Source organism: Podarcis muralis, chromosome Z (assembly GCF_964188315.1).
Source record: "Podarcis muralis chromosome Z, rPodMur119.hap1.1, whole genome shotgun sequence".
NCBI classification, from domain to species: Eukaryota; Metazoa; Chordata; class Lepidosauria; order Squamata; family Lacertidae; genus Podarcis; species Podarcis muralis.
The window spans coordinates 50,221,100-50,233,984 of NC_135673.1; the positions used below are offsets into that span (position 1 = coordinate 50,221,100).

At 41.9% G+C, this 12,885-nt stretch overlaps 1 protein-coding gene across 7 annotated transcripts in view; it reads right to left on the reverse strand.

The window, feature by feature from the left end:
• LOC114588797 (UDP-N-acetylglucosamine--peptide N-acetylglucosaminyltransferase 110 kDa subunit) overlaps positions 1-12,885 on the reverse strand; it is a 75,467-nt gene that overhangs the window by 36,863 nt on the left and 25,719 nt on the right. For all 7 annotated transcript variants that reach the window (XM_077922480.1, XM_077922482.1, XM_077922481.1 and 4 more), the window contains 5 exons: positions 12,213-12,329; positions 7,681-7,760; positions 5,925-6,120; positions 2,702-2,842; positions 1,843-1,943 (listed from right to left, as the gene is read on the reverse strand). In XM_077922480.1, coding sequence (XP_077778606.1) covers positions 1,843-1,943; positions 2,702-2,842; positions 5,925-6,120; positions 7,681-7,760; positions 12,213-12,329 — 635 coding nt within the window. The remainder of the gene's footprint in view (positions 1-1,842; positions 1,944-2,701; positions 2,843-5,924; positions 6,121-7,680; positions 7,761-12,212; positions 12,330-12,885) is intronic.

Below are 12,885 nucleotides of genomic sequence, written 5' to 3' on the forward strand. Positions count from 1 at the left end.
TTTTAGGCTCGTTGTGTTGTTTTTATGATGTTAGCTGCTCTGAGCCCAGCCTCAGCCGGCGAGGGTGGGACACAAACAAACAAAATTATTATTATTATTATTATTACTCAAACGCTTTGGTTCCCAAATGCCGAAAACCCAGAAAAAGTGTTCCAGTTTCCAGGCGTTTTTGGAAGCCAAACATCAAATTTGGCTGTCGGCTATTCTTTCTGGGGTGCCTGCACCAATCAAACAGACTTCAGGAACAGATTAAGTTTGGTGCTTTGGTTTTTGCAATTTATGTGGTATTTTTGTTTCGGAGGCTTTTTCGGTTCATTTGTTTTTGCGACTGTGCGGATCCCAGTTTAGTTACTGATTGATTGATTGATTGATTGATTGATATAGAAGCCCCGGTCCCCATCCGAACAATGACTATCATCAGTGCAGGTCAGGGAAAAAAATAATTTTCATTTTTATCATTTACAAGACTGTTGTATTTATTTTAGAGTACAGTACATGGATGACTGCTTTCATTTTAGGGATCAGTGGTCTCGTTAGATTGTAAATTTCATGTTAAATGGCTGTTTTAGGGATTGTTTTTCAAAGTCTGGTACGGATTAATCCATTTTGCATGACTTTCTATGGGAAAGTGCACCTTGGTTTTGGAACACATTCAGTTTGAGAACCAAGGTACCACTGTATAATTAACTGGGGGGGGGGGGGGAGAACATTTGTGTAAAAACCAGAAGCCTTTCTAATAGGTTTAACGGGTGAAGAAATACCAAGAGACCTAAAAATGACCTGTTTATGCCAGAATGTTCTTAGCCCGGATGTGGAAGGAAGAGAAGGTCCCAACAAAAGAAGAGTGGATTATCAAAATGACCGTGAAGATCGGACATCAAGATGACAGGAAATGTAAGCAAAGAAAAAAATTGAAAGGACAAAATGGGGAAAATAATGAAGGTGAAATGTGAAAAAGCATGGTGCAAAAACCTTAAGGATATAACCATCGTTAGTTCAAAGATGGCAAAATTAAGGGAGAATGAGATAGGCAGGAGAAGCAAATATTTAAAAAACCAGAAGAGGGAAGCTGGGGGAGATTGGGATTCATCTATGCTGGCTGCAAGAATGATGTCTGTGTTGAATATAAAATGCTAAAACTTAATAAAAGCTATTTATATATATAAAAAAATTAAACAAGAATGGGAAAAATTTATTGAATACCTTAAAGGCCACTGTACATATTTAGAAATAATAATAATAATAATAATAATAATAATAATAATAGTATCCCGCCATCCCCGGCCAAAACCGGGCTTAGGGCAGCTAACATCAAATATATAACATTAGTAAAAAATCAAACAATAATTAAATTACCTCCTAAAAACAAGTCAGGATCTAATTAAAATCGAATTAGATGGCTTTCCGCAGGCAGGATTGATATAACATTGATGAAGCCAAAGTAGCAAATAAGGAAATGGAATAGAACGGATCATTGTAATTACATGCAAGAAAAGATGGCAAAATATGGAAACGGGGGGGGGGGGGGGGAGTCCAAGAGGTTTGTATAATCCCAGTATTGTATATATTGAAAATGTTTGGAGTGTATGGAAATAAAATGTTAAAATAAAAAAACTGAAAATAAAAAAAACCTAAAAGAAAAAGAGCAAGTGTATTATCCACAAGAGGAGCGCTTTCCCACAGGCACCAGACCAGCGCATGAGGAGCAATAATAATTATTAACAACAGCAACAATAATTTATTATTTATACCCAGCCACTCTGGGCGGCTTCCAGCAAAAGACTGAAATACAGTAAGGAGGAGCTCTTTCAATCTATTTTCCCCGTGGCTTTGGAAGCTCACCTGATGGCCTCCTTGTAGTGCATGAGGGCCTCCTGGAGCTTCCCCTGCTGTTGCAAAACACTGGCTAAATTCGAATGCGCAGCTGCAAACTCCGGGAAGACCTGCGGGGAAGAAGCTCACTCTTAGTTTCCCTGAGAAGCATTCTAAGGAGACGGAGGCCGCTCTTTGAGGCTCAAAGGTTGTGGGCGTGAAATAAATCCTCATTTGGATTGACTTGCAAAAATTAAGAAGGAGGAGGAGGAGGAGGAACCTATGGACTGCCTTTTTAGCATGCATAGGAAATACTGTTGGGAGATCAGACTGTCAAATGACCAATGCCATATTTTAAAGAGCCCCTCTTTGATGCTCAAATGTGGCAGGGGCTGGCTGCAAAATAAATCACCATTTGGAATGACTTGTGGTAATAATAATAATAATAATAATAATAATAATAATAATAATGGGCCTATGAACTGCCTTTTTCGTACACATAGGAATATACTGTTAGAAAATAAGACTGTCAGGGGATCAAGCTCAGCCGACACAGAGAACAGCATGTGCTCAGCTTTTATTTCAATTTCTGTACCGTTCCTTAACACCTTGCTTTGTTCTTCTAATGAAAAAGCAGATTTTTGGTCATTCCAGGAGGCCCAGGAATATAAAGAGGGACAGACCCTCTTCCATCCAAAAGGGACTTATCGGACCATGCTTTGTCGAACCTCAAAATGCTACTTCACTTTCAGTTCTTCACCATTATTTCCGTTATTGATCAAGAAAAATCTGATCGGCGATTTTTAAAAAGACCCAGACTAGGAGTCCAGGGTACGCACGCCTAACCCTTATATGTCAATTTAATTGTTGTAATTCTCCACGCACGTACCTCAAGAGCTTTCCGGTAGAGGCGGACAGCCTCCTCGATATTCCCTTGTTCTCGCTTGATGTTCGCCAGGTTATTAAGAGAATCCGCGTGAGTCGGACATAAACGGAGAGCTGTATTGTAGCATTCCTCGGCTTCGGCAACCTTCGAAACACAAAACAGAGTTTTTACGTGAATATTAGTATGTCTTTCACAGGAGCCCAAAAGGCTGCTCTGTGATGGGATGGCCTGATTGAGGTTTGATACGGCCCTCAGCTCCTGAAGGTAACTTGGTATTAGGACGGTTCATAAAAAACTCTTTTTTTTGAAAATGCCTGCTCCAAAGGTCTTCTCTTACCAACAGTAGAGATTATATAGCTATATCTGGAATGTCATGCATATCAGTTAATATGTTATATATATATATATATATATGCCAGCTGTCCTTTGTCAACAACCAATTGTTGCTGTTTTTTATATTGAATATATGCTATATGGTAACTGTTGCACCTCATAGGTATCTCAAGCCTTCTGCACGTCACAAAAGATGTATTTTATCAAAGTCATTGTTGAACTGAAATACAATTAAGAAGTATATTAATAGTGAAATGCAATTAAGAAGAAGCATATTAACAGTTTTTAATATATTAACAGAAGAAGCATATCAACAATTGTTGAGCCTTTTTTAAGGATTTGATCCCAGAGGTGCTGACCTTTTTTAGGATTAAAGTTCTTGAGCTTTTTGGGGGGAAGTTTTGCCCTAGTAAATAAACAGCCACGAGGGCCAGATTAAATCGACCAGAGGGCCAGATTAGGCCCCTGAACTGGACTTTGGACATGCCTGGTCTAAAAGAACATTGGGAAAATTTAAATTCTTTGGCAGGATAGCAGGAAATATGACAAAACCAATGCATTTTGAGATCTAGGAGAGATGGGTAGAAGGCCCCCAAAGTGGACTTTGGACATGCTTGGTTTAGGGGAACATAAATACAAGATCAGACTAATCCGATTCAAACTCTCTTTCCCGCACACTTACCGTCTTTTGCAAGATGTATTTAAGGAAGACAGTAAGGGAAATGGTTTTGGTCATACTAAATCAAAATTAAGAGACAGAGTTGCTAGATAGTAAAAGAAAATCATTGCCAAAAACGTATAAGAATGGCATACAAAGGATGAAGAAGTTAAGTAGGTTATGATTAAATGGGCTCAAGATTTTGGTCATAACATTGAATTAGATAAGTGGGAAAGATTATGGACAAAAACAATTTATTGCATGTACAGCACTAATGGAAAATTTAATGAAGGTGACGTATAGGTGGTATTTGACGCCGACTAAACTTGCTAAAATATATATAACTCAAGATAAGGCACGCTAGAAATGCAAGGAGAAGGAAGGGAATTTCGTCCATAGGTGGTGGATGTGCACTAAAGTCAAAGTCTACTAGGATATGATTTACAAAGAATTGAAAAAGATCTTTAAATATACTGTTATTAAAAAACCAGAGGCAATTCTATTGGGTATTGTGGGAGAAGAAATTCCGAAAGTAGACTTATGTATGCTACCATAGCTGTAAGGACATTTTTAGCCCAGAAATGGAAGCGGCAGGAACTTCCAACTTTGGAAGAATGGCAGACAAAAACGATTGAATATGCAGAACTGGCAAAGCTGGCAGTGAAAATCCGAAATCGGCGTGACAAACTGTTCGAAAAGGACTGGAGTAAATTTATAAAAGATGTGAAAGAACATTGTAAACATCTGAGAATGTTTGCTGGTTTGATTTAAAATATTTTGTCATGATAATTTTTGAAAGTGATTTACAAATGCTAAAGTAAATTGTTTTAAGTAGAGTAAGAAGGTAAATAGGGCGATATATGTTCAGGTAGGCAGCCGTGGTGGTCTAATGCAGTTGAAATATATAAAAAAAAATATAAATTGTCCAGTAGCACATTACAGACCAACTCAGTTTGGTCTTGGTAGAAGCTTTTGTATCTGAAGAAGTGGACCTGCACACAAAAAATTATACCAAGAAGAAGCCAAGTTTAGCAAGCCCTGTTTAGGGAAGCTTTTAATGTCTGACGGACTATTGTATTTTAATATTTTGTCGCCAAGAGTGGCTGGGGAAACCCAGCCAGATGGGTGGGGTATAAATTATATTATTATTATTATTATTATTAGGTGCTACTGGACAATTTTTAAAGGGTGATATAGAAATGCTAAGAGGATCGTGACTGCTTAAGAAAGCCAGGGAGTGGGAGCGGGGGGGGCGGGGAGTCGACGCTTGGTATGAGCAAAGTTGTATGTGACGATATGATTTGACATGAACGTGACAAAGGAAAAAATAAAAGAGGACTTCTTCTAGGTTCTGTACCCCAAATCCCCCCAATAAAGGCCAATTTCGAGGTCACCATCATCCGGAAGGCTTTTTTCAGCAAACCCTCTGACATACAGAAAGCAAAAGGGACCGGTTTCATATTTTTTTTAATTTTTTTTTTATTTATAACATAGTCCACAACAACTCATACATACAAACAGACCCACCACCATTGACTAATTATCAAAATTAAACTCCTATCCCCTTACACAAAGAAAACATAACATAAAAATAAAAGACTTTATCCTGTTAAATGGCCTCCTTATTTACTTCTTGTATACTATTTCTTTTGTATGGGATTATTACAATTTTTCCTAATTATGACTTAAACCACAAAGTCTCCTGTAGAAATTAATTGAAACAAGTCCAAGTGTATATTTTGGGGCACTGTTTGGTAAAGTATTCTCTGCATTTTCCCCATTCCTTTTGGAATTCTTGTCTGGGTTGTGCCCTAATCGTCTCTGTTAATCTGGCCAATTCAGCATGGGGTAAAAGCCTAAGAAAAAGCTAAACAACTTCAATCCTAAAAAAAGTTCAACAATTTAAACCCTAAGAAAAGAGCTCAACAACTTCAATCCTTAAAAAAAGTCAACAACTTTGGTCGGCCCTTATGGCCCTTCACTTCATCAAATCTGGCCCTCTTTGAAAAAAGTTTGGACACCACTGCCTAATAGGAAAGCTTCTGTATTTTTTTCCCACAGGCCCACCAGACATGTATAAGTGTCCCTTCTGCTTTACTGCACCTCCAGCACAGGTTTTTTGTTTGTTTTGTTTTATACATTTTAGCTATTTTGGCAGGTGTTAAGTACCATCTATAAAACATCTTTTATATAGATGTTCCCCCCACCCCAAGGCAAAAGGGACCAGTTTCTTACGCTGCCTTTCTCTTTCAGCGCGTTGGCCAGGTTGCAGTAGGCGTCGGGGAAGTGGGGCTGGAGCTCAATGGCCCTCTTGTAGGTATCGATTGCCAGATCGATCAGCCCCTGTTCGTAATACACACATGCCAGGTTGCCGTGGACAACAGCGTGGTTGGGACTCAGGCTCAGGGCCCGTAGGTAGGCTGCAACGGCTCTGAAATGAGATCAAGGACTGGTTCAGTTTCATTGTCACCAGGGTGGATAAAAATCTGTTTTTTAAAAAATAAAATGCTTTGGGAGGACGATTAAGAGGATCGAGGCAGGCCGGGACTGCTGATTCTTTTAGATTTGTTAGCAGCCTTCGACATGGTCGATCACAAACTTTTGGACCACCGCCTTGCCAACGTGGGGATTCAGGGCACAGTCAGACAATGGCTGTGCTCCTTTATCTCAGGTCGGGGACAGAGGGTGGCGCTAGGGAGGGAGTTGTCGCTGCGGCACTCCTTGTTGTGTGGAGTGCCGCAGGGCACAAACCTTTCCCCGATGCTTTTCAATATCTTTATGCACCCCCTTGCCCAGATTGTCTGGAGTTTAGGGCTGAGTTGTCGTCAATATGCTGATGACACCCAGCTTTATCTGTCAATGGACGGCCACCCTGACTCGGCCCCAGACACACTGACCAGATGCTTGGAAGCCGTGGCTGGGTGGCTGCGTGGGAGCCAGTTGAAGTTAAAACCTTCGAAGACAGAGGTCCTCTGGCTGGGTCAGGACAACATGAGGTTGGGGGGCCAACTCCCATCTCTTGCGGGGGCGCAATTAGTGCCAGAGCCTTCTGTCAAGAGCTTGGGTGTAACCTTCGATGCCTCTCTTTCCATGGAGGCGCAGGTTGCAGCCACAGCAAAGGTGGCATTTTTCCACCTCCGCCATATTAAGGAATTGGTTCCTTACCTTTCTCGCCCTGATCTGGCCAGTGATCCATGCGATGGTCACCTCCAGGCTTGATTATTTTAACTCGCTCTATGCTTAGACTCACTCTGACACCCTATATGGGATTTGGTATATAAATTTTCCCGTGGCTTTTTTGCTGGCCCATGTAGGACCAGCATGGATAGCTGGCTTGGGTGAATAGCTGATGTTTCCTCCCTTTATAGTCTTGATTTATGGGCTACTACTAAAATGAGGCTGCATTTTAAGCTGTATTTTAAGCCGTATTTTAATTAACTGGGGTTTTTTCCTATTATATTTTATTGTAATTTATATTTGGTGTTAGCCGCCCTGAGCCCGGCCCTGGCCAGTGAGGGCGGGGTAGAAATAAATAAATAAATAAATAAATAATTCAGGAAAGAATTACTTGTTTTAAGTTTTTCATGTGTGCGAAAACTCAGTCCAAGTTTTTCTTGGGGGAAAAATGTTTCAGCACATCAGTTAAGCAACATGGATACATATGCTACCAAATCATTTTTGATATAACCGTAGAAAAGACTCTGAAGTTAGGATTCCAAAAAGGAAACCTGCCTCCGATTGTCAATATTAAGAGGATGCCAGCAAGGCTGAACCTTCCTGTAAAAGGGGGATTTAAATCAAGTCTTATGGATTTGGGATTTAAATCAATTTGCTTTAAATAAAATCAACCCTCTAGGCAACAATGGGAGTTAGTTTGGGTATGGGTGCAACCACTAAACTGAGAATATAAGACGTAATGTGATTATACGCAAAACCAATAAAAACCATTTATATAAAAAAGAGAATATAAGCTCTATGCCTATTTGCTTACCTGTCAAATATACGCGCCTCCTTCAAGACGTTCCCCAGATTAATGTAAGCATCCAGGAAGTTGGGGTCCAGGGTCACCGCCTGAAAATATTTAAGATAATAAATTTTTGTTACTAATACAGTCATACCTATCTTATCTATCTATCTACCTACCCTATCTATCAAATCTATCTACCTACCTACCATCTAATCCAGGTGTGGCCCAACTTGGCCCTCCAACCCCCATCATCCCTACCTAACAGGACCAGTGGTCAGGGACAATGGGAGTTGTAGTCCCAAAACAGCTGGAGGGCCAGGTTTGGCCATGCCTGAATCTATCTACCTACCCAATCAATCAATCAATCTATCTATCTAACTAATCTATCTATCCATCTACCAACCTTTCTTATGTATCTATCTAATCTACCTACCTACCTACCTAATCTATCTATCTATCTATCTATCTATCTATCTATCTAATCTAATCTAATCTAATCTAATCTACGTACCTACCTATCATCTATTTAATCTATCTACCGTAGTTTTCGCTCCATTACACACATTTTTTTCCTCCTAGAAAGTAAGGGGAAATGTCTGTGCGTGTTACGGAGTGCTTCCCTCCTCCATGGTTTCCAGCGGGAGAAGAGCCGCTGAATGGGGAGGAGAGAGGGACAGAGTACCTGCTTCTTTAAAGGAGCAAAGCGGGAGGGGAGGGGAGCCGCTTACACGAGTGTAAGCGGCTCCTGTCCGGTTGGCTCCTTTAAAGCAAGCAGGCTCTCTGTATCTCTCTTGTCCCGCTTTGCTGGAAATAGCAGGAAAGATTTTCAGCTCGCTAAGGGCGGGGGGGGGGGGGGGGGAGGAGAGAAGCAGAGCCTGCTTCCTTTAAAGGAGCAAAGCGGGAGGGGAGCCGCTTACACGAGTGTAAGCGGCTCCTGTCCGGTTGGCTCCTTTAAAGCAAGCAGGCTCTCTGTATCTCCTCCCGCTTTGCTGGAAATAGCAGGAAAGATTTTCAGCTCGCTGAGGGGGGGGGGGGGGGAGGGAGAGAAGCAGAACCTGCTTGCTTTAAAGGAGCCTACCGGACAGGAGCCGCTTACACAAGTGTAAGCGGCTCCTGTCCAGTAGGCTCCTTTAAAGCAAGCAGGCTCTCTGTCCCTCCAGCAAAGTTTTTCAGCTCGCTAAGGGGAGGGGGGGAGGAGGGAGAGAAGCAGAGCTTGCTCCATGCGTTCTCCTTGTCCCTTGAGTGCTTTTCCTTCCCTCCCCACTTAAAATGTGGTTACAAAGCACAGATCCACATGGATCCTCAGGATTTTTGCACTGGGTCACCCCAATTCACCATCAGATCACATAGCATGTCCATGGCTACAGTTTGCACCAAAAAAATCACGCACCCACTGTTGCCTGGGGCCGCAGTGGTGCAAAAACGTGGTTACAAACATGGATCCACAGGGATCCTCAGGATTTTTGCATTGGGCTACCCCAAACTCACCAACAGAACACATGTCTGTGAGCACAGCATGAACCACAAAAATCATACATCCACTGTTTCGTGTAGAATATTTTTTTTCTTGTTTTCCTCCTCTAAAAACTACATGCGTGTTATGGTCGGGTGCGTGTTATCGAGCGAAAAATATGGTATCTATGCAAGGAATATCAACTGTACGAGAAATGGTACCAACTAATGGTACTAACAGGACACCTGAGGCCCATTGCAGCTGAAAAAATGCCTCCAATTTTAATATAAAAAAGAATGGGAAACGTTTATTGCATATTGATAAAAGCAGTACATATAGGTTAATACATTAGCAGGATTAATTTTTTTAAAAAACCCACCTGTAATGGTTAAATTTAAAGTAAGGACAGTCCCCAGATTTACAAATCAGTCCCCATACAAAATCCATTGAAGTTTAAAAGTATCCCCGGACTCATTGAAAAAAAATCTGATAACCTTAAATTAGTGATGATGATTTTATTGAAGAAGAAGAAGAGTTTGGATTTGCTATCCCACCTTTCACTCCCTTTAAGGAGTCTCAAAGCGGCTAACATTCTCCTTTCCCTTCCTCCCCCACAACAAACACTCTGTGAGGTGAGTGGGGCTGAGAGACTTGAAAGAAGTGTGACTGGCCCAAGGTCACCCAGCAGCTGCATGTGGAGGAGCGGAGACGCGAACCCGGTTTCCCAGATTATGAGTCTACCGCTCTTAACCACTACACCACACTGGCTCTCCAGTGATGATAATGAATGATGATAATACAAAGGAACCGGGGAGGCAAGTCAAATAATCCCATAATGTGGGATTAACATTGATTGTGTATACAGTTGTTTTTTTAAAAAAATTTCTTTAATGTAATGATTTGGTTTTTTGTGAAAACTAAAAAAATATTATACAGTGGTAACTTGGGTTAAGTACTTAATTCGTTCCGGAGGTCTGTTCTTAACCTGAAATTGTTCTTAACCTGAACTTTAGCTAATGGGGCCTCCTGCTGCCGTTGAGCCGCCAGAGCACGATTTCTGTTCTCATCCTGAAGCAAAGTTCTTAACCTGAAGCACGATTTCTGGGTTAGCGGAGTGTATACCGTATTTTTCCCTCTATAACACGCAGATTTTTTCTCCTAAAAAGGAAGGGGAAATGTCTGTGCGTGTTATGGAGCGAATGTGTGGTCCCTGGAGCCAAAAAATCAAGCAAAAGTCAAATCGCTCTTCACGGAGAAGGGAAACCTGAAAAGAGGAAGTGGCAGCTTTCCTGCATTCTGCCTCAGGGTCTTACTGCCCACCCTCCTCTGTTTCCTTGCTGTGATTGCTGAAACGGAACAAAGAGCAGGGAAAGCCCCTCCCCTCCAGGCAAGCAGAGGGGAAAGTGTCGTCTCTGTGCTCCGGTACTGCTGGGGGAGAGGGAGAGAGAGTGGGGGAGGGAGAGGGAGAGGGGGGGAGGGAGAGGGAGAGGGAGAGAGAGAGAGAGAGAGAGAGAGAGAGAGAGAGAGAGATGGCTGGCTTGGGGGGGAACTTTTGCCTCCCACCCGTTAAATCCCTCTCCAGCATTCTTAGCCAGCTGCTTCTCTGCACACCCCTCTCATGTCCCTTCTTTGTTTTTCCTTCGCTCCCCACTTAAAATGTGGTTAAAAAGCATGGATCCACATGGATCCTCAGGATCTTTGCATTGGGTCACCCCAAATTCACCATCAGATCACATAGCATGTCCATGGCTACAGCCTGCACCAAAAAAATCACGCACCCACTGTTGCCTGGGGCTGCAATGGTGAAAACACGTGGTTAAAAAGCATGGATCCTCAGGATCTTTGCATTGGGTCACCCCAAATTCACCATCAGATCACATAGCATGTCCATGGCTACAGCCTGCACCAAAAAAATCACGCACCCACTGTTGCCTGGGGCTGCAATGGTGCAAACACGTGGTTAAAAAGCATGGATCCACATGGATCCTCAGGATCTTTGCATTGGGTCACCCCAAATTCACCATCAGATCACATAGCATGTCCATGGCTACAGCCTGCACCCAAAAAATCACGCACCCACTGTTGCCTGGGGCTGCAATGGTGCAAAAACGTGGTTACAAAGCATGGATCCACAGGAATTATCAGGATTTTTGCATTGGGTCACCCCAAATTCACCATCAGATCACATGTCTGTGGCCACAGCATGAAGCACAAAAATGATACATCCACTGTTTCATTCAGAATGTTTTTTCCCTTGTTTTCCTCCTCTAAAAACTAGGTGCGTGTTATGGTCAGGTGCGTGTTATAGAGCGAAAAATACGGTAACCTGAAGTGTATGTAACCTGAGGTACCACTGTATATATTAAAAAATTGCATCCAATTTTGACAGTGTTATTACAAACCACTTCATTCAGCCCTGCAACATCTTGCGAAACAGCGATATACTAATATGCAGCTGTTATTATGTGACATTGGTCAAGGCTTTCTGGGAAATAATATATGAGTTTAAAGAAAATGTTTGAAAATACATTTGTCAAAAAGCCAGAAGCCTTCTCACTAGGTATAAGACTTCTTATGTCTGCAACGATGTCGGCAAGAATGCAACTAGCCCAATGGGGCTTAGATTGGATTGTTATGAATGAAAAAAAATTAGTAAAAAAATATTTCAAAAGAGAATGCTACTTGCCCAATTAATGGGGCTTATATTGGATTGTTATTAATGAAAAAATTAATAAAAAATTATTTAAAAAGAGAATGCCACTAGCCCAATTAATGGGGCTTATATGGGATTGTTATTAATGAAAAAATTAATGAAAAAATAATTTACAAAGAGAATGCCACTTGCCCAATTAATAGGGCTTAAATCAGATTGCTATGAATGAAAATAATAGTAAATTCTTTAAAAGAAGAAGAGAGAACGCTACTAGCCCAATTAATGGGGCTTATATTGGATTGTGATTAATGAAAAATTAATAAAACATTATTTAACAGAAGAAGAGAGAACGCTACTAGCCCAATTAATGGGGCTTATATTGGATTGTTATCATTATCATTATTTTTCCAGGCCTTCCCATCTAGAGCCCAGAAACCCCGTAACAGTTACCTTCTCAAAGTGATGAATTGCCAGCCAGATTTCCCCTTGCGCATTGAACACACAGCCGAGGTTACTCCACGCCACAGCAAAGTTGGGTTGGGTCTCGATGGCTTTCAGGTAGCAGGCCTTGGGAGGGTCGAGAGGTAGGTAGGTACAGGGGGAAGGGGGTATTTGCACAAAAGAAAAGCAAGAGAAAAGTCCCAGTTAGTATCCCTCCTCTGACCGGCCAAAAGTGATCCTGCGGTAGAGGCTCGCTCGCTGGCGCCAAAACTAGCGTGCTGGCGGGTGATGCTGCGCCGGCGCAAACCAGGACCCGAGTGCAAATCCACCATTGTCAGTTATGCTGACCCTTCGATATATAGCAATTCTTTCCTAGCAAGCAATTCCTCGGCCAAGGCCAGGGCAGTTGCTTTCACACTCGCAATCAGCTTCCAATACGCCGCCGTTTGGATTGCAACAGTTTGGATTGCCGCACAGTTTGGATAGCATCCTGGCTGAGGTCAGATGATTGGGCCAGTCTCTCCCAAATATTCTCCAGTTGTCAAAATGACAGCAGGGCCTTTGTTCTCAAACGCCGAAAACCTGGAAGGAAGCTTCAAATTCTTCTTTTACAGCAGCCTTTTCTCAACCTTGGGTCCCCAGTTGTTGTTGGACTACAACTCCCATAATTCCTAGCCAGCAT